The sequence below is a fragment of the Zeus faber genome, assembly GCF_960531495.2.
Source record: "Zeus faber genome assembly, chromosome: 21".
NCBI lineage: Eukaryota > Metazoa > Chordata > Actinopteri > Zeiformes > Zeidae > Zeus > Zeus faber.
This window is the reverse complement of record NC_137208.1, coordinates 5102472-5127471: the sequence shown is the minus strand read 5'-3', so window position 1 is coordinate 5127471 and position 25000 is coordinate 5102472. Positions and strand designations below refer to the sequence as shown.

The 25000-nt window shown below is 45.8% G+C and overlaps 1 protein-coding gene across 3 annotated transcripts in view; it reads right to left on the bottom strand.

The window, feature by feature from the left end:
* Window positions 1–1196: 1196 nt before the first annotated feature.
* The window catches only part of rerg (RAS-like, estrogen-regulated, growth inhibitor), a 30670-nt gene continuing 6866 nt past the window's right edge, over window positions 1197–25000 (bottom strand). The window contains exons 2-5 of one of the 3 annotated variants that reach the window (XM_080022469.1): window positions 21996–22159; window positions 8817–8873; window positions 5852–5925; window positions 1197–3515 (exon numbers count right to left, since the gene is read on the bottom strand). In XM_080022469.1, the coding sequence (XP_079878595.1) occupies window positions 3105–3515; window positions 5852–5925; window positions 8817–8873; window positions 21996–22056 (603 nt within the window). In that variant the 5' untranslated portion in view covers window positions 22057–22159 and the 3' untranslated portion in view covers window positions 1197–3104. The remainder of the gene's footprint in view (window positions 3516–5851; window positions 5926–8816; window positions 8874–21995; window positions 22160–25000) is intronic. The other 2 variants (XM_080022471.1, XM_080022470.1) reach the window with 2 other exon arrangements.

Here is a 25000-nt window from a genome sequence, read left to right as displayed (position 1 = left end):
ATAGGCTTCCTGTTAATGCGGCCCCAGAGGGAGGTGGAGGCCCTCAGACTCTAATCCTCCTGGAGGGTAATGGCCTGGTAGAGCCACCTCCAACCCCCTGGAGACCCATCACTCCAAGCCCTGTCAGCCCGCCTTGCACACTTCCCTCTCTTTCTAAGGAACCATGGAGAAAAACAAGCGGCCGTCTTGTTTACAGGGCAGGTTATGTACATTTGATCATTTTATGGCACCAACTGAACTGAATTGCGGTGTCAAAGCATTGAGGAATTGTGGAATTCCTTGCCAACTATGTGTGGGAATAATGTGTGGCCAGTCGGGGGGTTAAATGTAATCGAAAATGAATTACCGCCAATCTCCCAACGGCTGCAATGGAACAGTAACTAGCAGTAGAGGTCAAAGGTGTGAGGTGGAAAAGTTAAGGATTGTTTGGTGGCTTATATGGGAACTGTCCTGAATAATTATGGGTGAAATGGATCCCAGGGGTGAAGAGTACCTGTACTCAATAGATCCAGTTTAGTGGACCTTACACTTAATGCTTAATGCTCACTTAATGCACGATATTTCAAAGCAAAAATCAAACTTTTTACTCTTGATTTACTGTCGTTGGTGAGAAGGAAACCATTTAAACTCAACAGAGGTTAATGCATTCAGGGTCATTACGGTTGAGGTTAAACCATTAAGCGTTAATGTGCTAACGTCTTCAAATTGAAGTATAGGTTCAGGAATCTTTCCCTTTTTTGACCACATTTAATATGAAGTACATGGGGCCGTCTACTGGAGTAGAACTTCGAGGTGATGACTTTTACTTTCATTGTCTTATGGCATTTATACTTCTATGTTTATGGAAGTACAGTATGTGTACAGTATGGACTTTTTCCACCACTGATGAATTGCGGAACAATATGGAGTAAGCTCATTAGCCGGTCTGTCTGTCAACCCCGCAGCCCCCTAAGGGTTTTGGACCCGTGCGGCGGGAGCCCTTCAGAGACTGGCACCATGCAAATGTGGCATTTCAGCTCAGAATCAAAAGGGATTTTCATATCAATCACAGCTGCAGATTGGTAGTCAGTACTTGAGGAAATACCTGCGGGGTGTGTCCTCCAGGTTGAACTTCCCCAAATGCAAAGTGGTGACCTTTTTGATTGAATTTCAACAAAACATAAGAACTACTTTTGAGAGAGAGAGAGAGAGACAGGTAGGGTGTATATGTAGTCTTTTTAATTACAGAGTGCAGAGCTGGTTGAGTTCTAGGCTCAGGTACATTACATCTTATTTGAACGACTTTCGCTCAGATGCCTTTTGAGTTTCTGTACATACCGGGGTGCAGCAGCAGGTTCTTAAGGCGATAGATATATTATATTGTACATAGTTTACAGTATAAGAGCTACACCAACATCTACAAAAACATGCCTGGAATGTGGCTCGGTATGATTGACGCTGACAGCCCCCCCCCCCTCCTTATATACCCCCTTTCAACATGAAACAGTGAACACTTTCGTGCTTAAGCCCCCAACTTATTGGACCTTCAAGCAACCAACCCCCTTGGGGTTCGCTTGATGAAAAAGAGGGATAGCATCTTGATCCATGTCTTAGACAAACACAAGTAGGGGAAAGGTCTGGGTCGAGGTCTGCTATAAGGTCTGGTGAGAGGTCTGCTGTAAGGTCTGGGGTGAGGTCTGCTGTCAGGTCTGGGGCAAGGTCTGCTGTAAGGTCAGGCTCGAGGTCTGCCCTAAGGTTGACGGCAACGTCTGCCGTAAGGTCTGGGGCCAGGTCTGCTGTAAGCTCGGGGGATGAGGTTTGCCATAAGGTTGGGGGTGAGGTCTGCTGTAAGGTCTGAGGCGAGGTCTGCTGTAGGGTCTGGGGTGAGGTCTTCCCTTAAGTAGGAGCGAGGTCTGCGGTAGGATTTGGGTCAAGGTCTGCTGTAAGGTCAGGGCGAGGTCTGCCGTTAGGCTGGGGGCGAGGTCTGCTGTAAGGTCTGGGTTGAGGTCTGCTGTAAGGTCTGGGCTGAGGTCTGGTCTAAGGTCGGTGTGAGGTCTGGTCTAAGGTCTGGTCTAAGGTCTGGTGTGAGGTCTCGTTTGAGGTCAGGCCTTAAGTCTGGTCTGAGGTCTGGGCTGAGGTCTGGTGTGAGGTCTGGTCTAAGTCGAGTGTAAGGTCTGGCCGTGGGTCTGATGTAAGGTCTGGACTGAGGTCCAGTCTAAGGTTGGTGTGACATCTGGTCCAAGATCAGGCCTTAAGTCCGGTGTGAGGTCTGGCCTAAGGTCTGGACTGAGGTCTGGTGTGAAGTTTGGACTGAGGTCTGGTCTAAGGTCAGGTGTGAGGTTTGGTCTAAGGTCTGGCCTTAGGTCTGGCGTAAGGTCTAGACTGAGGTCTGGTCTAAGGTCTGGTCTAAGGTTGGTGTAAGGTCTGGTCTAAGGTTGGTGTAAGGTGTGGTCTAAGATAGAGGTGTATTTTGTAGGGTCAACACGGACTTTTAACGCCACACCGGTAAGGTCTAACCCTAACCCTAGCATAGCCTTTCTCCTACCGCACAACTATGACGATGATTGTTCTGCAGAGGAAAAACTCTTTTATATCCATATCATTTTAAAACCTTAAGCCACAGAGAACAGAGTATACGTTTTTTGACGAAACACTAAAAGGCGGCTTTGCAGGCTTTGCAGGCTTTGCTTGGCCCAGAAGATAGCATGCATCATATTTAGACCTTCTCCTTACGATTTGATCTTTGTCTTATTTCATTCATTTGAATTAGTATGTAGCTGAAATGACACTATCAGCGTTGGAACAATACACTTGGGATGAAACGAGTGAAGCTAGTTTCCTTGAGTTGAGTTGTATCAAATTAAGCCCAAATATCAATACCGCGACAAGATGATTCCTGAGGGCTCCCAAACCAAAGTACTGTTTGAAATATTTACTTTCTTTTCTCATCGTTCTGAAGGTCAGATCTTCTAATTCTTTGTGGTTGTGGAATTATTTTCTTTTGACCGGCAATGACCAGAGAGTGACCACACAGTCCACCCACTTTAGGATGGGCCCAAACTCGGCCACAGGGGAGCCAATGACTGCTAACACGTCACTTTTTGAGGGGTTTGAGGGGGTTTCCTCTAGCTGCTGATCTTGGTCAGCATCTTGTTGATGGCCTGCTTGACGTGCGTCGTGGAGCTCCTGCGCCGGGCCTTGCCCTGGACGGCCTTGCGGCGCCTTACCTCACGGCACAGCTCGTGGAAGGCCTCAGCCACGACGCCACCCTCGTCGGCGCAGGCCGAGCACTCGTAGAAGGCGCAGGCCATCTCGGCCGCCAGCCGCTCGCCCTCCTCCGTCGCCACCTGCCGGGCGTGGTCCAGATCGGCCTTGTTTCCCACCAGCACTAGGGGCACGTTCTTAGGCTTCTTCACCTCCTCCAGGAGGCTCCTGAGCGGCGCCACCTCCTCGAAGCTGCCGCGATCCGTGATGTCGTAGACGATGGCGAAGCCGTCGCCCCAGCGCACGTGGCCTTCCCTCTGCTGGACATCCTCCTGGAGGGGCAGGAGGACAGTTAGATAGAAGGGTCATCAGAAAAATACTCTCCTGTATGCTATGGGCTGTGGACTCTGAGGTGCGGAGAGCTCGCCAAGTGGCGCCTTGAAAATACTTCAAATTCCACTTAAATTCTATAAATAATGGAAACTAGCTCTTGGGTTTCAAGATGCAAACGGCCAGGCTGATTCCTCTAATTGAAGTTTCACTCTGACAGTGGGAACTATTAATCGTGATTTTTTGGGGATTGGGTTCTTGACGAGTCACTCGGTAAAAAGAGTCGTACGATTCGTCCGACTCTCTAACAGAACTCAAGCTGAAGTAAATTTGGCATTAACAGTGTCTTAAAAACACAAGGGTCAGTAACAGCTAACAGCTAATAATGGCTCAAATGGAACGCTGCCTCAGGATGTACCATGAAAAAAAAAATTATATTCTACACATTATATTTAACATATTAAACAAGGTCAAACTGTTGAGCAATTTGCTCAACATCAAATATTTTATCACTTGTCACTTTATTATTTAATCTTCGGGTTCATTGCATATTGGCATTTTTTCAAATGTCTCATGATTGTGTTTTGCCAATTTATATATTTTTGGTAACTTTTATTTGACCACTTCTTTCTATTTTTTTTGTTAAATTTCAGGTTGTATTATTGCCATTTGTTGTCAGGTTTTTTTTTTAAATCTATCTAGAAGTTATGGACTGTCTATCTGTCTTTCCATCCATATCCACCTATAATCCAGTACATAAAAGATGTTTAACAATGTGGATTAGTTCCTTTCCTGGCCCGTCGCTCTGGGTGAGTCAGTCCCTCGTGCACATGACGTCATGACTTCACTACATGGAAAGAAAACAAACAGCTTCTCCTTTAGCGGTGGCATTTGTCTTTCATTAGCCCCCCCCCCCCCCACAATGTGATCCAGAGAGTGTGAAAAAGAAAGCGTGGAACAGCTGCTCCCCATCCGACGTCCGACTGGCGACGGGACTCAAGCGGTCGCGTGGCCGACTTTTAAATCTCGACCCGGCTGGACGTTCCCAGCTCACGGGGGAGCTTTTGTTTTATTTATTGGAGTTTTTCTTTGCTTTTTAAGTTATTACCGCATTCCTCCCGAGGACGAGACTTGGCCGCTTGACATCTGTGTACCTGACCGGCCTCTGAACCTGGGATTTATGAGCCGCAAAAGACGGCTCGGCGCTCCACAAATCAGGAGGGGGGTATTACTGCGTCGATTGCGTGTTTTAAATACACCTCCCGCTCTGGTGTTTTCGACACGGGAAACAGGGGCGACAACATGTAGAGCGCTGTCTTCAACTTTTTTTCTACCACTGTACCGAAAAACGTCACAAAAGCATAGAACTGTGCTTTTTGTTATGATCTACTGGTGGTCGGTGATGCACGACTCGCAAACGATTCGTTCATGACCAACACATAATCGAAATGGCTCGGGAGTCTGGAGTCACTCCGACAAAAGAGTGAATCTTTCTGAAACAAATTTGTTTTCCGAGTTTCCTGTAAACGCGGCGTCGCTTCCTGTTTGGAAAGCCGCGTCCGTGTCCGAACGCGAGTGTAAACAAACACGGATGGATTCATAATGCCTAGTCGAGCTTCTGCGCTAATTTTGGTGAAGTAGTGTAAAACAGACAAGAACAGGATGAATAATCAATGTTTATTTGTTTATTATACTTATTTAAAAACCGGGACACATCGGCTGCATTACTGTAGATCTCGATGTAGTCAAAAAAGTCAAATTATCACCGACGGGCTCTCGGAGTATGTTTAACTGGTATCAAAGCAACGTAACCTTTCCATTTTATAGAATGTTAAAGAAAGACAAATATTGACTCTTGGGTGTAGTTATAAATGGCAAATATTGAATCTTTAAGCATCTTTTAAAGTAGGTGGTTCAGAGCACTGGAGTACGAGTGGAATAATAACCTCCCGCATCAGTTCACGTTGTCCCAATCAATATGGGGAAAATAGTTCATCCAGGGAGTCCACGCCAGAGAGAATGACTTGTTAAAATCAATACCTTTTTAATGGTTTTTTGAAGGTTTTGAAGGTTTTTGAACAGACCTCAGCGTCATTTCAACCAAATCCCCCTTTTTAAACGAGAGCAGTGCAGGCCACGTCCTCACCACCAACTGTATCAAAACAAGTTTTTGGCACCGTTTGGTTGTAATACGTAGCTCTAAATTACCCGATAATCCTCAGGCTGCACAGAATTATTTTGGCAGAGCTCATTACTTTGCAGACAGATGACGCCAAGTCGCTATTTTATTCGTTTGGACCCGAAATGTGACTCTAAGGTCCATAAAGCTTGTTCCTACCTGTCCCGCAGTGTCCAGTATCTCCATGGTAACCACCTCGTCGTCAATGTTGGCTTGGTGGCGGTATGTGGATTCTGCAACAGGAAGGATGGAGCGCTTACATTTTAAGAATGTTTAAAACTAAATATTGACAAAGCATCGATATTTGAATTAATTTCTTCGAATCTTTTATCCATAGATGACTAAAAAAAAAAAAAAAAAGTGCGTGCTTTGCAGAGGGCGGGGCATAAAGAAAAAAAAGACAATTTCCAACAATGGAAATAAGGCAAATGAACAGATTCAAAATAGAAAACAATAAAATAAATCCAATTTAAAATATAAAACATTCTTCCAGAAGGGAACATCCCCAGTATATACTGTATATTAAAAACACAGCATGTAGACGGTGCCTGTTGGGAGCATTAAAGACGTTCATAACTAGGGCTGGGAATGGCCGCGTGTAATCGCCATGTTACTCGGGTCCCGATACGATACTATGCAGTAAAAAGGTTAAAACGCATCTTTTGTTTTCCTCCATTCGCGTCTTCCGTACACGCGGAGCTTCTTGAAAACGTCGGCGTCAACTTGCGTCGTGAGCCTACGAGCAACAGCCGACGCCCGGTTTCCTTCCGCGTGGGCAGCACTGCTCGATTGAATTACATGTTTCCATGGGGGGGTTGATAAAGTGTCACGTTTGTCGTCAGATTTGCTCTGTTTTTCCCGTGATTTAGACGTGTTGAGACTCGTAAATGACATAAAGGTGCAGTGTGTGGAATTCAGTGGCGTCCAGCGGTGAGGTGGCAGATCACAACCATGAACACCCCTCCCCACAGCGGCGCAACATGGCGGCCTCCGCGGAAGAGACGGTGGCTGCGAAACTCCCGAAAAACTAAAAAAGCCCCTCTCTAGAGCCAGTCCCTTCTGGGCTACTGTGGGACAAACATGGCGGGGCAACATGGCGGCCTACGTGAAGCGTACACGGTCTCCGCTCCCCTTCATTCTAAGGCAACAGCAACACAACGATTCAAATTTCATGGGGTTATACACAAATTAAAACCTTGGTGTCAGTGTATCGATAAAATATTACGATATCTTGCTGTATCGAAAACTTTTCTAAGGATTTCTAACGTTAAACAATGAAGGAATAAAGGGTGTCGTTTATCAAAAGACGCAATCGTTCTTTTAAACAAACAGTCCGCGCCCTATGTCCCCCGCCCATGTCCTAGCTGCGAACTTCGACCCCGAACTCTGGATCGCAGGTGTGAACCTCAGCCTCGCCCCCCCCCCCAGGCAGAGCCAGTCCCTGTGCTGGACTTCCTGCCCGTCAAAAACACCCAAATCTCTACAAACATCTGAGAGAAGGCGCAGCAGCTCGGAAAATCCCCCCACTCTTTAAAAAGGGTGATTTCCGAGGATCTGGCAACCGACGGGGGCATGGGTCTGGAACAAAGCCCTCCGTGCTCATGGGATCCAGTGTTTTTTTGTTTTGTATAGGTTTATTTCTGCTGTTTGGTGCTAATTTTTAGTTTGATTGTACACATTTTTAGGTTGTTCTTTTTATTTATTCATTTTTAATGAAATGTATTCTTTATCATTCTGTTTATTGTGTCTATTTTTCATTGTTTATTTTAAGCTTTATTTTTTGTGGTTTAGGTTCTATTGTTTGGGTTATTTTTATTGTGATTCTTTTTAGTTCATTGTATATTCTCACAATTTTCTTCTATACTTCTATCTTCATTGTCTATTACGGATTTTTCATCAAATTCTTGCTCAATTAAAAATCAGAAAATAAAACTAGTCAACCTGTTGGTGTGTCGATGCGTGGATGCCTGGGATCGAACCCGTGACGGTGCGTTACATTACACCCCCCGCCCCCCATCGCCGCGGCGACCGGACCGAGAGCACATGGCTCGGATGAACCGAACCTGATCGGATCAATCAGCTCGGCTGGAACGAGCCCTTTGATCAATCACAGCGCTCGGCTGGATAAAGTGCTCCAGCGATGGAGGGTTGGAGCAGGGAGGCGTGTATCATATGCTCAAAATATGAGAAATATGACCTTCACATGTTTTTCACAGGAGATAATCCATCCTAATCCATCCGGCTGCATTAGAGATGCATGGGTACCAATTTTTAATTATTATTTTTAGACTGTGATTACATTGTGCTGTTGATTATGGTGTTGTTGAATGAACATTTTAATTCATTGATTTTATTTAGGCAGCAATACAGTTTAATCGTGTTGGGCATGTTTCACGGTTTCCCAGGTTCTCTGAAACGCAGCACGATTTCCCAAGTTTACTCGAACGCAGCATGGACTCCCACAGTTTGTATCTTACAACTTCCTCGAATCCCGCAAAGTAAGTCGGTCGACAACGGCGCATCGAACACGGGGCTAGGGCCGAACGGAATGCCTTCATTTACAAAAAGAGCAAAAGAGATAAAACATCAATTAAACGGCCCCATCAAGATTCAAGATTCAAGATTCAAGATTTTTATTTGTCACATACATATACATACTTTCATACATATATGCAGTGAAATGTAATGCAACGCACCCGGTGATAGCACACAATATGTCCTAGGAAAAAATAAAAATAGATAGAGATAAAGAGAAAGACAATAGACACGCACACACACAGACACACACACACACACACACACACACACACACACACACACACACACACACACACACACACACACACACGCAGTTTGTAACCACTACGGTGATGGAGTGCACACTACACACCTTGCTCGGCGCAAATGTGCGTTCGTAACCACAACCTGCACATATATAACGAATTGGATGATGATGTCACAAAGCGTCTTATTCCACAAACTCATCGTGCTTCACCGACAGACCGGGCCGGGCCCCTAATTGTTATCAGTAGTAGTAGCAGTCGTATACAATAATGGTTATAAAAATATTGTGACTTTTGACTTTTGTTGCCGCCTTGTGGTGTAAAGCAAGAAAGGTCCTTACCGAGCGTGGGGTCGTACTCCCAGATGAAGCGTCGGGTCAGGAACCTCACCACCAGAGCTGCAGGAGAACCAGACGAAATTCAGGGTCATTTTAAAACTAGGGATTGGCATGATTAGTCGGCTAATCGCTTAGTCGACTAATGAGACTAGTGAGACTTGTTTTCTTCGGTCACTGTAGAACTTGGCCAATTTGGAAAAATAAAAGATTAATTTTAAATAACACCTGTTGTAGTTATATTAGGTGACATCACAGCTAGTCGACGAATCGACTAAAATTCTTGTTTAATTGTCGACCACTTAAAAAAATGACAATGCCCGTCCCTATTTAAAACTCTTAAAGAAAAGAAGAAAGAAAGAAGTTCGGGAGCCTTCACCGTCGGCTGAGAGCATTTAGGGCCTTCAGCCGAGAGCTTTAAACTCGAGCCAAACGCCTTGAGCTTCAGCCGAGGGCTTTTAGCTCTGGGCGCCGCGCCGAGGGCATCTAGCCGAGCGCCTTCAGCCAAGAGCTCCTAACTGAGGGCGTTGAGCCCAGCGCCTTCCAGCTCCGACCGTACGCTCGCACATGGGGCGGCAAAAGCCGGCGCCGCCGCCGACGCCGGAGCTGTCTCCCACCACCTGCCGCTCGTGGGCGTGCCCCCTCATTTGCATATCCAACTGCGACCGGGCCGTCTGTGGAGGGGCCGCGCTTAGCAACGCCGGATTGCTTGTTTCTTCTACGCAATCCGACAGAATCTGTTTGTGACAAACATTTGGCCAGGCTGAAACTGGGGAAGGCCTGAGTGTCGCCGATTGGCCCGTTCGCTTTTTCTCTCATTTGAGCAAAGCTGAACCGCGCTCAAGTGCTGTTGTCGCCGCGTGCCCGCCGCAGCTCTCTCCATGTGCCGCCGCCACAGCGAGTGAACGACCTCCCGTCTCAGGTCATGGGGACGAGCCTTCGGCTTCTGGCTTCTCGCCGGGGGGCTTATGGGCCTCGCTGTCGATGCCGAAGCCGGCAGCCCCGAGCTGCGGGCCGAGTGACTCACTCTCGTAATGATTTTTTATTAAATGACGGTGTGAGCCGGCGGCCGCGTCATGAGAGCTTCGTCCTTCACGGACGTCTGGTTTCTTCACCGGCTCCAGGAGCCGAGGAACGGCTCTGCAAAGCTCTGGTTATGATGTAACTGGGACAATTCCCTCGCTCAGATGATGATGATGAAGATGCATGGACAGTGTCTCACGACTCATTTCATGCTTGAAGCCAAGCTGGGTAACACTGGACTTATTAATAGTGCCCCCTGAAGGACGCCGAAGGAACTACACCGACGTCGCTAAACATGATCAGAATCTGTTTTTGTACAGGAGGAATTTGTGCGTTGCTGTACAGACTATAAGAATAAAAAATAAATAATAATAAAAAAAAATAAAAAAAAGCCAATATACAAAAAAAATAGAAAAAAAATAAATAAACAGCCAAACGAAAAACAAAAATGGCCAGATTAAAAAAAAAAGCCAAATATGCAAATAAGATTGCCAAATAAAAAACAAAAATAGCCAAATTCAAAAAATTGCCAAATAAAAAACAAAAATAGCCCAATAAAAAATAAGGCCAAATTAGCCAAATATACAAAAAAATGGCCAAATAAAAAACAAAAAGAGCCAAATATACAGTATGGTTTGTGGTATGGGTATAAAATATACAGGATGAATAAATACCAATACAGTATTACAGGGAATGGATAACAGCGAAAAATTCGAACCCAGAGTCGGACTAACGGAACGACTCTTTTCACCGGGTGGCTCGCCAAGACACCAAGAAAAAATTCCTTGTTTGTGTAAACTTACTTGGCAATAAAGACTATTCTGATTCTGAGTCTGATTCTGAAGAACCGAGTCCCAAGAAAGAGTCGAACCTCTCATTGCTACGAACAGTTCTCGATTTCAGAGCGGAACTCGTCCTGTTGCAGCTGCTGTTCTGCTGGAAAAGATGAATTAGTGCCGCCTGGCAGTTTGGATCTTGCAACACAAGAGCTAGTTTCCACTATATGTGTGTGTAGAATTTGAAACATTTTTACGGCGCCACCGGACGAGCTCCCACGGCACCCACTGTCCTTACCCCATCTCCATTTTGATCTCTCTGGGCCGGGCCTCCCTCCCGCTCCACCTCCCGTCCTCCCCCTTTCGTTTCATCCCGCTTTCCTCCATTTCCGGCGCCGCCGCTCTCATTTGTTTTTTTCCATCGGACCCCCTGAGAGGAGCTTAGCAAATGGGTTGCAGCGGTGACGGGGGACCCTGACAACAGGTCACCACGAGGCGGGTCCCTCCACCTCCACCACGTCCACCTCCTCTCTCCGCCCAAAACCTTCTGAACGCTCTGTTACCATCAGCTGCAAAGGAGCCAAATGACTCAGAATCTCCTTCTAACCCTTTATTTATGTTTTATGATATTATTATTTCATCTAGTATTTCCTTTTCCAACTTGTCCCACACCCAGTTCTTCACAGAAAATATTCATTAAAATATCTACTGAGTTTGGGGGGGGGGGTTAGTTACAATTTGATGAAATTCAACTTTTTTTTTTCCCTCACGTTGGAATTGACATTGTCAGTACCCGGCTTGTAAGAAAAAGAGCTGCATCTTTCATTAAACACGGTGGTTCATCCTTTGTGTACGCTGCACAAACATTGTGCGCCACGCCCTTTTCTTCAAGATCATCGTCTCATGAGCAGACGTTAACGTTTAATACAGTTTCCGACCGCCCCGGGTTGGGGCCAATCACAACCGTTTATCTAGCACTGGGTGGGGTTGATACGATGTGGATTTTTTAAAATATTTTCTCTAAATATTCTTATGGCAAAAACGGCAAAACCCGCTCATAGGGCCGCCCCTAAGCGACTAGTTGTTGTCAGTTCAAACCATTTGTCAACTAGTCGTTGCACGTTTATGATATTAATATAATTATATAGATTTATATTTTTGGGGCATCAGAAAATGGTTTGAGTTCCAGGGTTGAGAAAGAATGTTATAACTAACATTGTAAACACTGCGCTACATTAAATATAAATACAAAACCTAATAACCAGCCTTTAAATAGGGATGTGCACGATTCTTCGACTAGTTGATTAAACGTCGCTACCCTCACTAGTCGGCACCAGAAATACTAGTCGGTTACAATTAAAAGGCCCTATTTTTATTTTGTTAATGTACATATTTAAATGACATATTGCCAATCATTTGCACTGAAATGTGGCGTACGAAAGATCTTTTTCCCGCTGTCGGTGACCCCTCGTTAGGGACCCCTCGTTAGAGACCCCTCGTCGGGCACGTTTCCCTGGGCTGCGGACTCGGTTACTTCCTGCGCCTTCCCCGATCTGACGGAGGCCACCACCTGCATCTCTTAGCGCTAAACCTTCTGGACGCTCCATTAGCAATCACACCGGGACCCCAGTGTCCGCCGGTATTGGCCCAAGGCTGTAATGACGTCACACGCAGGAAGATCTTGCGCTCGTTTCCTCCTCGTGTCGACTGGTCGGTGAGGTGCTAACCTCTCTATCTTATCTCTCTATCTCTCTATCTGTCTGTCTGTCTGTCTGTCTGTCTGTCTGTCTGTCTGTCTGTCTGTCTGTCTGTCTGTCTGTCTGTCTGTCTATCTATCCATTTCTATCTGTCTATTTGTCTCTATCGAAACCTTTTCACAGCCTCTCCTCTCATCATCCAATGAACACATTCTGCCTCAGGCACTCTCGTGTGTGTGTGTGTGTGTGTGTGTGTGTGTGTGTGTGTGTGTGTGTGTGTGTGTGTGTGTGTGTGTGTGGTTCAAGTTCATTGTTATAACGTGCATGTGTTGATCTGATTGGAGGAGGTGTACAGGATGCTGGGGAAGGAGAGTGAGAGCGTCTGAAGAGAAGTCCGTGTTAAACAGGGACACGGCCATCCCAGGTTGTTATTTCCCGACAGGTCACCTCAACACCCGGGGTGGTTGCAGCCTCTCGGCCGGTGTCGGAGGTCTGCGTCTGCGTCTCCTTCCCTGTGTCTGTCTGGCGGACCACCATACGTCACAGTATTATCATTAACTCTGTGTGTATGTGTGTGTGTGTGTGCGCGGGCATTCTTCTCTCCAGAGGCACCGGGTCCCATCAGAACGGCTCCGGAGTGACGAGGGTCACCGGGTTCGCGGCCGCCACTCAAAACACGGAACGCACCAAGTTCCTACAAAATATGAGCAATTAGCGGCGGGGCCCTGGGTTCCTTGGACCCGGGTTGGCCCCCTGTGGAGCCCTCGGACGGGACCCCCCGCTGGGCCCCCCGGTTCCTGTCTGCCAAAAAAAAAGCCCCTCCCCCCGGACCCCATGACCATGAAACCCCCCCGTTCCGCCGTCCGAGTGGACCGGTCCGTGCGCCGCCGCTGGGAACCTTCTGGCCATTGTTTCCATGTCATGTCGTATCACGGCAACAGCGGCAAATCAAAGACGCTGCGCAGTTCAGCGCTCGTTTCGCAGCTCGCCTCAGAACATGTCAAATTTTTTGGCATTGAAGATAAAAGATTTGGGTCGATTAGTTCATAAGCCTCAACCCAACAAATTCAATTCAATGCGACATTACTCACATTGGCCTAAAATGTCCCTTAAATGTAGATACATAGGATTGTGGGATCGAGACCTGCTTAAATAACTGCCATCGGGCGATTGCGTAATAGTTGCGTACAATCGGTGTCAAAGGCTCCGCCCCTCCATGGGCTCTCCCTTCCTGATTGGACGAACCTGTCCAGGAGACACATATGCATCACGGGACCTGTCAGGTGATTTACCAGGTGATCGGTTTCACCCTTCACCCTTAAATTCTCCATTTCAAATATATTTCAAATGGATTACAAATATAGCTTTTTAACAAATTACATAAATTGTTTTTAAGTTGATCCAGTGACTCCGATCCTGCTGAAAGAGGTCACTGCCATCAGGGAAAACCGTTGCCATGAAGGGGTGTACTTGGTGTGCAAAAATTTTTAGGGAGGTGCTTCGTGTTAAAGTAACATCCACATGAATGCCAGGACCCAAGGTTTCCCAGCGGAACATTGTCCAGGGCATCACACTGCCTTCACCGACTTGTCTTCATCCCATAGTGCATCGTGGTGCAATCTCTTCCCCACACACACCCGCCCATCCACATGATGTAGAAGAAAATGTGATTAATCTGACCAGGGACACCTCCTTCAATTGCTCCATGGAGGCTCACGTGTCTGTTGTAGGTGCTTTCAGGGGTGGACAGGGGTCAGCATGGACACTGTGAGTGTTCCCATACGCAGCAAGCTTCCATGCACCGTGTGTTCTGACACCTTTCTATCATAGCACCATTCACTTTTTCACCACTTTGTGCTGCAATGGTTCTTCTGTGGTATCGATCCAGACGGCTAGACTTCACTCCCCACATGCATCAATGATCTTTGGGCCCCATGACCCTGTCGCCGGCTCACCAGTTGTCCTTCCTTGGACCAATTTTGGCAGGTAGTAACCACTGCATACGGGAACACCCTACAAGACCTGTCGTCTAGCCATCACATTTTGGACCTCGTCAAAGTGGCTCAGATCCTTACCACGCCCATTTTTCCTGCTTCCAACACATCAACTTCAAGAACTGACTGTTTACTTGCTGCCTAACGGTAGAAGTCCACTGGATGCGCTGGCGCAGTGTACGGGCGCGGCACAGGCGTGGTTTTCCATCGGCTGTGTGGTGAAGCGTCCCAGACCTGCCAGTGTTGTTGTAGAGAGCGATTTGAATGTTTTTTAACACACAGTTTGATAATACTGTGACGTATGGTGGGGACCACCAGACAGACACAGTAAAGGAGACGCAGATGGAACCTCTGACACCGGCCGAGAGGCTGCAACCACCCCGGGTGACCAGTCGGAAAATAACAACCTGGATGGGGCTTGTCCGTGTTTATCACGGACTTCTCTTCTTCCACAGCATCCTGGACACCTCCTCCAATCAAATTAACACATGCACGTTATAACAATGAACTTGAACCACACACACACACACACACACACACACACACACACACACACACACACACACACACACACACACACACACACACACACACACACACACACACACACACACACACACACACAGTGTGTTTGTTCTTTGTATTTAAAACGTGTCTTCACCAATAAACAAAGCCAGCAACATCTGTAGTCTCTGGTACAATGTAAACTGATATAAAAAACATTCAATGTATATTTCCCTCTTTAATAAAACATTTCTCTGCACTTTCATCTCGAGTTGCTATTAAAAACACTCACGTGGCTGCGTGGAGTAAAAAAATAGAGAAATGCCACGCGGCTGACGTGACCGGTGGAGCTGCAGCAGTGGATTAACATGGGTTTAATAGGAAGCAGTACTTACGGCACGGCGCACCACGCCCGTACGCTGCGCCAACGCGTCCGGGGGACCTCTCCCGTGATACATCTTATCTCTGGACAGGTGCCATTGGAAGCAGATGGTCAATATTATTCACTTCAGCTGTCAGTGGTTTTAATGTTGTGGTTGATCGGTGTATATTCCACTGTATTCTCAGCTAGGCTTCAAACTGTATTAAGGTATTTTCAGTGTATTGGATGTATTTTCAGTGTATTTTCACTGGGTTATCTGTACATTGAAAGTATTTTACGTGTATTTTCTGTGTATTTGATATATTTTCAGTGTATTTTCACTGTGTTATCAGTGCATTGAAGATATTTTCAGTGTATTTTCTGTGTATTGGATGTATTTTCAGGGTATTTTCACGGTATAATCTGTGCATTGAAGGTATTTTCAGTGTATTTTCAGTGTATTTTCACTGTATTATTTGTGCATGAAGGTATTTTCAGTTTATTTTCAGTGCATTGCAGGTATGTTCCGCGTATTTTCATTGTAGTGGATGTATTTTCACTGAATTTTCTGTGTATTGAATGTATTTTCAGTGCACTGAAGGTATTTTCAGCGTATTTCCTGTGTATTGAAGGTATATTTTTGCAGTTTTTCCTGCACTTTGCTGGTGACTCACTCCTCCTTTGTGCGGTTTAGTATTTTATCCTTGACTCCTGAGCGCCGTCCAACTGTGACTCAACCACTAAACGGCCTATTAAACCTTTTAGCACGTTTAGCATTTCTTTTTTTATTATTTTTCTCTCTCAGTTTCCTGCCGCTATGTTATATTATAAAGTAGCGGCACCAATGATGGGTTACGCTGTGGCGTGGGAGCGCTTGCTTTTAGAATAACGTAATGAAATAACGATAAAACTATAAAAACTCTCTCTCTCTCTCTCTCTCTCTCTCGCTCTCTCTCTCTCGGGGAAACGGCAGAAAACCTCATTGTGGGCTAAAACAAAGTTTTTGGAAGACGGGGGACTTGGTCTTAAAATAAAAATGTAATTATGTAATGCCTCGAATGCCATTTCAAATCCCTAATCTTCCTAATGCTCCATTATGAAAACATTTGTATTGGGGCTGCACTGTGATATGTTATGGATTGTGGTTATTTGCTTTCTACTACTTTCGTGGCAGATTTTGAAAACAACAGTGTGGAATAAATAAAAATACAAAGTTTGAATCCATTTTGGCCTCAAAATTAGGTTGAATTTGAAATTTTTCTGTTGAAAAGGGTGTTTTTTGAATTCTGCTCGTTTGGGTTGTTTCACAAATGCGTCTCTTTATCTTCTTAGTTATTCGTTCTTATCTCTTGGTTCTTACAGTAGCTTTTGTCTGTTACATCTCTTATATCTCAGTTCTTATCTCTCATCTCTCGTCTTTTATCCCTTATCTCCCAAATATTATTTCTTATCTCCTATCGGCCGTAGATTATCTCTCATCTCTTTGCCCTTATCGCTTATATCTCTCCAATCTCTTATCATTTATCTCCCAACTATTACCTCATATCTATTTTCTCCCATCCATTATCTGTTATCTCCTATGTCCCATATTTTATCTCCCATCTATTATCTCTTATCTCCCATCTATTATCTCCCATCTATTACCTTTTATCTCCCATCTATTATCACTCACAGTATGTGCATCTATTGTCTTATATTTCTTATCTCTTATCTCTTATCTCCCATCTATTATCTCTTATGTCTTATCTCCCATCAATTATCTCCCATCTATTACCTCTTACCTCCCATCTCCTCTCATTTATCGCCCATCTATTATCACTCACAGTATGTGCATCTATTGTCTTATAGTTCTTATCTCTTATCTCTTATCTCACATCTATTATCTCTTATGTCTTATCTCCCATCAATTATCTCCCATCTATTACCTCTTACCTCCCATCTCCTCTCATTTATCGCCCATCTATTATCACTTATTTGCCATATATTATCTTAAAATTCTTATCTATAAGTTCTTATCTACCTCTTATCTACAATCTCTTATCTCCCTTCTATTATCTCTTATCTCCCATCTATTATCTTGTAGTTCTTATCTTCTGTCCCCTCTATTATCTCCCATCTATTTCCTCTTATCTCCCATCTATAACCTCTTATATATTATTTCCCATCTATTATTTCTTATCTCTTATCTGCCATCTAGCATCTCTTATCTCCCATCTATTATCTTATCGTTCTCATCTCTTAGTTCTTATCTCTCAGTTTTAATCTCCCATCTATTATCTCTTATGTCATATCTCGCATCAATTACCTCCCATCTATTACCTCTTACCTCTCATATCTTATCACTGATCTCCCATCTCTTATCTTATACTTCTTATCTCTTAGTTCATATCTCCCATCTCTTATCTCCCTTCTATTACCTCTTATCATTATCTCCCATCTATTACCTCTTATTTCTAATCGCCCATCAATTATCTCCCATCTATAACCTCTTATCTCTTATCTTCCATCTATTATCTCTTATTGATTATCTCCCATCTATTACCACTTATTTATTATTTGCCATCTATTATCTATTATCTCTTATCTCCCATCTATTATCTTATCGTTCTCATCTCTTAGTTCTTATCTCTTAGTTCTTATCTCCCATTTATTATCTCTTATCTCCCATCTGTTATCTGTTATTTCCCATCTATTATCTTATAGTTCTTATCTCTTAGTTCTTATCTCCCATCGATTATCTCTCATCTCTTTTACCCCGTCTCTTTGCTCGTATCTCTCCCGTCGCTGACCTCGCTCCGTGACGGCCGCCGTCCCGTTAGTGAGCGTCAGGTCCAGGGCGTCGCCATCGGAGGGAAACAGAACAACAACCGCCTTCCACCATCCAATCATCCCTAACACCGACCCAGTCCGCCATCCCAAATCGTTGCCAAATCACGTAATGCCGCCCGGGCTTTAAATGTTCTCCGGTGTCACAAAAAGCTTGTTTGGTGGTGGGGTGTGGGGTGGGGGGTGTGGGGGGTGGGGGGGGGTGGGGTGTGTGCCCGATTGGTTTTCCCTGCCTCGGGCGGCGGCAGGAGGAATCGAACGGCAAATTCAAGCGGATCGCTGCGGAGCGAATATTAAGTTCTGCATGAATGACGGAGCTTCCCCCGAAGAGCTCGGACACAATGGCTCCTGCGGGGCGGTGTTTGGGTGGAGCTGAGGGCGACGCCATGGAGGCTAGGGTTACCGGGCAGGACACAGTGCGGGGGCTTTCTCACGCTCAACCTGTTCTGAAAGTTCACCCCAGCGACAATAGATGCAAACACTCACTTTGCAGGTGAGTCAGGGTTTCTCCGCGGGTCCTTAAAAAGCCTCAAACCCAATAATCTGAATTATTTAAGGCCTTGAAATATCTTCAAATATCTTAAATATCTTGAAATGTCTTGAATAGGATTTTGACAGGTCTTAAAGGTCTTAGGAGTGGATTGGAATATGGAGTTCAGGGATGCAAAAGACTCTCAACTCGTTTTTATATTTTCAATTTTTCTTTTTTTTTTAAATTTTTATATGTTTTATATGACACAGCTCTCACTATGTAAACCCAGAGACTGTCTCCTAAATTATATACTAGACTGTCTCCTAGATTATCTCCTAGACTGTTCCCTAGAACTTTTCCTAGATTACCTCCTAGACTGTCTCCTAGATTTTCTCCTAGTTTGTTTCCTAGCTCCTGGACGGTCTTCTTGACCGTCTCCTTGAGTGTATCCTAGCTCCTAGACTGTCTCCTAGGCCATCTCCTAGCTCCTAGAGTGTCTCCTAGCTCCTAGATGGTTTGTTCCCCCGGCAGAATGCAAGCGTAGTCGTGCGGCAGAGAATCCTGAATGGATCCGTTATGAAATACAGAGATCTCCCGACACCAGGCTGTGACGAGTGCGTAGTCAAGAGTGTGTGTGAAGGTCTATAAGTGTACGTGTGTGTGAGAGTGTGTGTGTGTGTGTGTGCGTGTGTGCGTGTGTGCGTGCGTGTGTGTGTTTACCACTCATGACTCATTTTCCAACCAGAGGCTTTGAAAACCTCCCGAGTGGAGGTGGAGTGAGGACCTTATATCTGCTGCTAAAAATAATAATAATAGAGGGCGAGAGAGAAACCCACCTTCCTGCCACGCCATCACTCCATTGTAATGAGTGTGCGTTTGTGTGTGTGTGTGTGTGTGCGTGCGTGCGTGCGTGCGTGCGTGCGTGCGTGTGTGTGTGTGTGTGTGTGTGTGTGTGTGTGTGTGTGTGTGTGTGTGTGTGCAGGTGAATAGAGCCATGGGCTGGAATGGACAGATGGCCTTTAGAAAACGCCGACAGATAAGAAGAATGGAGGAGACGTCGGCTGGAGGAGCGAGGGACAAAAAAGACGGAGGGAGAGGGAGAGAGAGGAGGGGGGAGAGGGAAAGAAAGTGGGAGAGAAAGGGGGAGGGAGGGGGGAGAGGGAGAGAGAGGGGGAGGGAGGGAAGGAGATCGAGGGAGAGAGAGACCCTATGTTCAAACTGGCAACCTTCCAGTAAAAGTGGCAACCTTACAGTCAAGCTGGCAACCCAACGGTCCAATTGATAACCTTAGTCAAACTGGCAACACTACGGTCAAATTGAAAACCTTACAGCCTTACCGACAGTCAAACTGGCAACCTTGCAGTCTAACTGACAGTCAAACTGGCAACCTTCCAGTAAAAGTGGCAACCTTACAGTCTTACCGACAGTCAAACTGGCAACCTTACAGTCTAACTGACAGTCAAACTTGTAACCTTACAGTCAAATTGATAACCTTACAGTCTTACTGACAGTCAAACTGGCAACCTTCCAGTCAAACTGGCAACCTTACAGTAAAACTGGCAACCTTATGGTCAAACTGGCAACCTTACAGTCAAACTGGCAACCTTACAGTCAAATTAATAACCTGACAGTCTTACCGACAGTCAAACAGGCAATCTTACAGTCTGACAGTCAAACTTGCAACCTTACGGTCAAACTGGCAACCTTACGGTCAAACTGGCAACCTTACAGTCAAGCTGGCAACCTTACAGTTAAATTAATAACGTTACAGTCAAACTGGCAACCTTATGGTCAAACTGACAACCTTATGGTCAAACTGGCAACCTTACAGTCTGACTTGCAACCTCATAGTCAAACTGACAACATTACAGTCAAAGTGACGACATTACAGTCAAAATGGCAACCTTACAGTCAAACTGGAAACCTTACAGTCAAACGTACAAACTCACAGTCAAACTGACAACATTACAGTCAAACTGTCAACCTTACATTCAAACTGTCAACCTTACATTCAAACTGGCAACCTTGCAGTCAAACTGACAAAATTACAAACTGGCAACCTTTCAGTCAAACTGGCAACCTTACAGCCAAACTGGCAACCTTACAGTCAAACTGTCAACCTTTCATTCAAACTGGCAACCTTGCAGTCAAACTGACAACATTACAAACTGGCAACCTTTCAGTCAAACTGGCAACCTTACAGCCAAACTGGCAACCTTACAGTCAAACTGTCAACCTTACATTCAAACTGGCAACCTTGCAGTCAAACTGACAACATTACGAACTGGCAACCTTTCAGTCAAACTGGCAACCTTACAGTCAAACTGGCAACCTCACAGACAAACTGGCAACCTTACAGTCAAGCTGGCAACCTTACAGTCAAACTGGCAACATGACTGTCAAACTAGCAACCTTATGGTCAAACTGACAACCTTACAATCAAACTGGCAACCTTACAGTCAATCTGATAACATTACAACCTGGCAACCTTTCAGTCAAACTGGCAACCTCACAGTCTAACTGACAACCAGACTGAATACACACACAATCCATCCATCCCACTCCTCTTGACACCAATGCAGCGATGACGGCAACACAACGCTGACACATTCTCTCTCTCTCTCAGCACTCATTTCTCTCCTTTCAGATCTTCCTCTTATTGTTTTTCCACAATTTGATTTCCACTTTTCCTCCAGCTTCGCGTCGAACGCCCCAATCAGCTTGATGAGCGCAGGGAGCAGTGCTGCTGCTCTCCTGCTGCTGAAGGGAAGACAACACGAAAAGAACGAGTGAACGCTCCCAGCGGAGGGCGGGGCGTGTGGGCGGGCGGCAGCCTGACTAGAGCGCTTGAGAGCGACGACTTTTAAGATGATACAGCCAGACTGGATGTAGACATTACTCTCAAATGTTTCCGACGTTCGGAAAGTGGATTCGGGGCCACCCGGCTGCCCAAGATGTTTGAATCTGGTCGCCGGGGACAACCGGGCAAGCGTCGTTGCCGGGCTCTGCTCGGATTGTCAACTGAATTGACTAACATTTGATCTCCCCCAACTGACGTTTTGAAAAGTGATTGAACTGATATTCACTTCCACATCTATTTATATATTCATAATATATTGTCATAACAGTTGCCGCTGAGTTGCCAGAGCTGCAAATCAACTCGACGGGACTGGACGATACCTCTATGCCCCAGCTCTACCTCTTTATCTCTGCATCAGCTGTGCCTCAATACCTCTTCTCTACCGCTATACCTGTCTTCTGCCTCCATGCCTCTGCTGCGCCTCTACTCCACCTGCCACTACTCTTCCTGTACTCAACCTTTACTTTACCTCCGCTCTGCCTCTACCATGATTCTAGATAACACCAGCCCAACCCCAGCGGCTCCAGCAGATAAGTCTGTGAGACAAAACAACCGGCGAAGGAATCCAAACGGCAAAACCCGGACGTGCACGGAGCCGCCCTCGAGCATCCACGCAAAAATGTCAACAAATGACGTGTTTGTGTCAACAAAACAAAAAAGGCCCAAACCTACCGGATTTGCCGACGCCCGCTCTGCCCAGGACGGCCAGCTTCACCTCGGGGCTCTTGGCCATGACAGGAAGTAGAAAAAGCTCAGCGAGCCAATCACAGAGCTCCCAGATCAGCGACCCATTCCCAGGTCCACACAGGAAGAGGGGGAAGAGGAGGATACGTCACCTGGCGGAGGGAGGGAGGGAGGGAGGGAGGAGGAGGGAGGAGGGAGGGAGGAGGGAGGAGGGAGGGAGGGAGGGCGTGGTCATCATCACTCAAAGGGTTATTATGTCACACAAGAACATCAGATCCCAGAACTGGAAGGTAAAAAAGGAGTCTACTCTACCTCTACAGCTTCTATACCTCTACTCTACTCCTCCTCTACCTCTACTCTACTTCTACTCTACTTCTGCTCTACCTCTTCCATACCTCTACCTCTACTCTACAGCTTCTCTACCTACACTCTAATTTTACTCTACCTCTCTACTATAACTCTACTCCTACTCTACATCTCTCTAGTACTTTAACTCTACTCTACCTCTACTCTACTCCTACTCTACCTCGTCCTTACCTATACTCTACCGCTACCTCTCCTCTTCCTCTTTATGTTCTACCTCTTCCTCTATGTTCTACCTCTACTCTTCCTCTTTATGTTCTACCTCTACTCTTCCTCTATGTTCTACCTCTACTCTTCCTCTATGTTCTACCTCTACTCTTCCTCTATGTTCTACCTCTACTCTTCCTCTTTATGTTCTACCTCTACTCTTCCTCTATGTTCTACCTCTACTCTTCCTCTTTATGTTCTACCTCTACTCTTCCTCTTTATGTTCTACCTCTACTCTTCCTCTATGTTCTACCTCTACTCTTCCTCTATGTTCTACCTCTACTCTTCCTCTATGTTCTACCTCTACTCTTCCTCTATTCTGTGGGGAATCGATGAGGGATTGCGTCATTTCCACAAGTGCACCAAAATGTCCACACCCAATCCAAAAAGCTTTCTTTGAGAGATTAATCCAACTTGAGTCACATGATGTTTCGTGCAACTCCCAGTCTTCACATTGAAACCATCACAACTTTTAGTTTAAAGAGTTAAGAGTGAAACAGATTTTAGTTTTTATTTATTTATTTTATTTATTTTTTTCGGATTCCACTTTTCTCATGGGAGGAATTATCCTGACATGTGACTAGCCACCGCCGTCCCAAAGCCATCACCTGAACAGATCCCAGCTTACACGTCGCTCCCTGAAAAGCAGCTACTGGCAGGCGTTGCTGACACTAACATGCTCTTTCAAACTGTCTGTTTTGCTCAGCTACCCCGACAGGCTCTTCCAGGCCAACTTGTCCCAAAATAATGACGGGTCTGCGGCTGGATCTCAGAAGCAAATGCATATTTCTGGTCAGAGATCAAACACTGAAGTGCTCTATCAGCAGCGGAGGCGACGCCTGCTGCTTGATTAGGCCATAACCTGCATGACAACCTCGCTTATGCTGGAGATCAACAACAGCATGGTGTTGCGGGGCTCGTTTCGGCCTGGCGGGGCCCGGGAGCGGCGTTGGCGTTTGCGCTGAATGCTTCAAATTCCACTTAAAACACATAAATAATGGAAACCGGCTCTTGTGTTGCAAGATCCAAACTGCCAGGCTGCATTAATTCATCTAATTGATCGGTTCCCTCAGAATAGCATTTTGTCAAAATTATCCAGTTAATCAGTCCGATTCAATATCGCCTTGGACTTTAATTTGGTTCCGTGATCATTTTCAGTTTGTGAATTGAAGATTTGCGCTTTTGCCGCAGTGACTCCAGGCTCCTGAGTCATTCAAAAGATTTGTTCACTACGAATAAATTGTTCATGAGTCGTGTATCACTAACCATTCGGAAACCATAATAATAATAGTAATAATAATTGTTATAATAATAATAATAAAAGTAATAATAATACTAATAATAAGAAGAAGCACAGTTTACGTTTATTATGATTTTTTTAGTGTGTAACAGGATGGGGGGGGGGTGGGGTTGTGGATGGAGGGATGGATCCGACACTCGTTCACACCTCACAGAGTGATGGAGTGATTGATGGAGGAGGCTGAGAAAGTCCTTGGCTGTGTTACCGGGGGCAACGGAAATCATCGGCTGCCAACGTGATTCACAAACGCTCGCTTTAGCAGCCATTATCCTAGTGTGTGTGTGCGTGCGTGCGTGTTAAGGAAAGTGCAGGGCAATAATGGAAGAGAAGCTTGGAAATGAAATGTGAAGTGTGCATGGAGAAAATCAAGCTTTTGGACGTGTTCTCTACGATCAGATCATCCCCTCGTGAGGTAAGAGCGCTCTACTTACTCCCCGTCTCGCATGACGACGGCGACTGGGTCTGTTGCAAAACTGTTGCAAAAATCCCAACTTTCTCCAAAAACAAACGCCATTGGAATCGGCCCTGCTGGACGGTGACGCCCGTTTGGTTCGAGGCCCCGACGCCAAAACGATAAATAAATGAAATTGTAAAATAAAAAGACGGCAAAGCTGCCGGGGAGACGCGGCCGCTGCCTGGCGGGAGGACGACCTCGCCTCAGGTTCCCTCCGGTGTTCTGATTCGCTGGCTGAGCGGCCAATCGGAGAGCTCCCTCTCCCTCTCCGACCCTCGCTGGCGCCCGGCTCGGTGCGTCCGGATGTTGCGACAGGACAAAATTTCCTGGCTTTTTTTGACTCCTTCATGGCCACACCGGCAAATCGGCTCTTTTACGGCAACGTTCTGCGTTAGAAACAGGAAACGGCAGACTAGAAACCACCGCCACTACCGCCCCACAGAACGGTGTGTTTTCCTGTGATATTACTGCTCAAAACACGTTTTTTTTTTTCCCTACTTTGTGTCGTGGCTGCAGTCCATCCAGAGCGCAAGGGAGCGACGCACCTTCCTGTTTCTCGTCCCTTGTTAATGAAGCCCTGAGCGGGCAGGGTGGCGCGGTGCTTGTGCCGCCGCCGCCGCCGCCGCCCGGCAAGAAGTTGGCGTGAGTTCAATTCACGCCTGGGAGAGT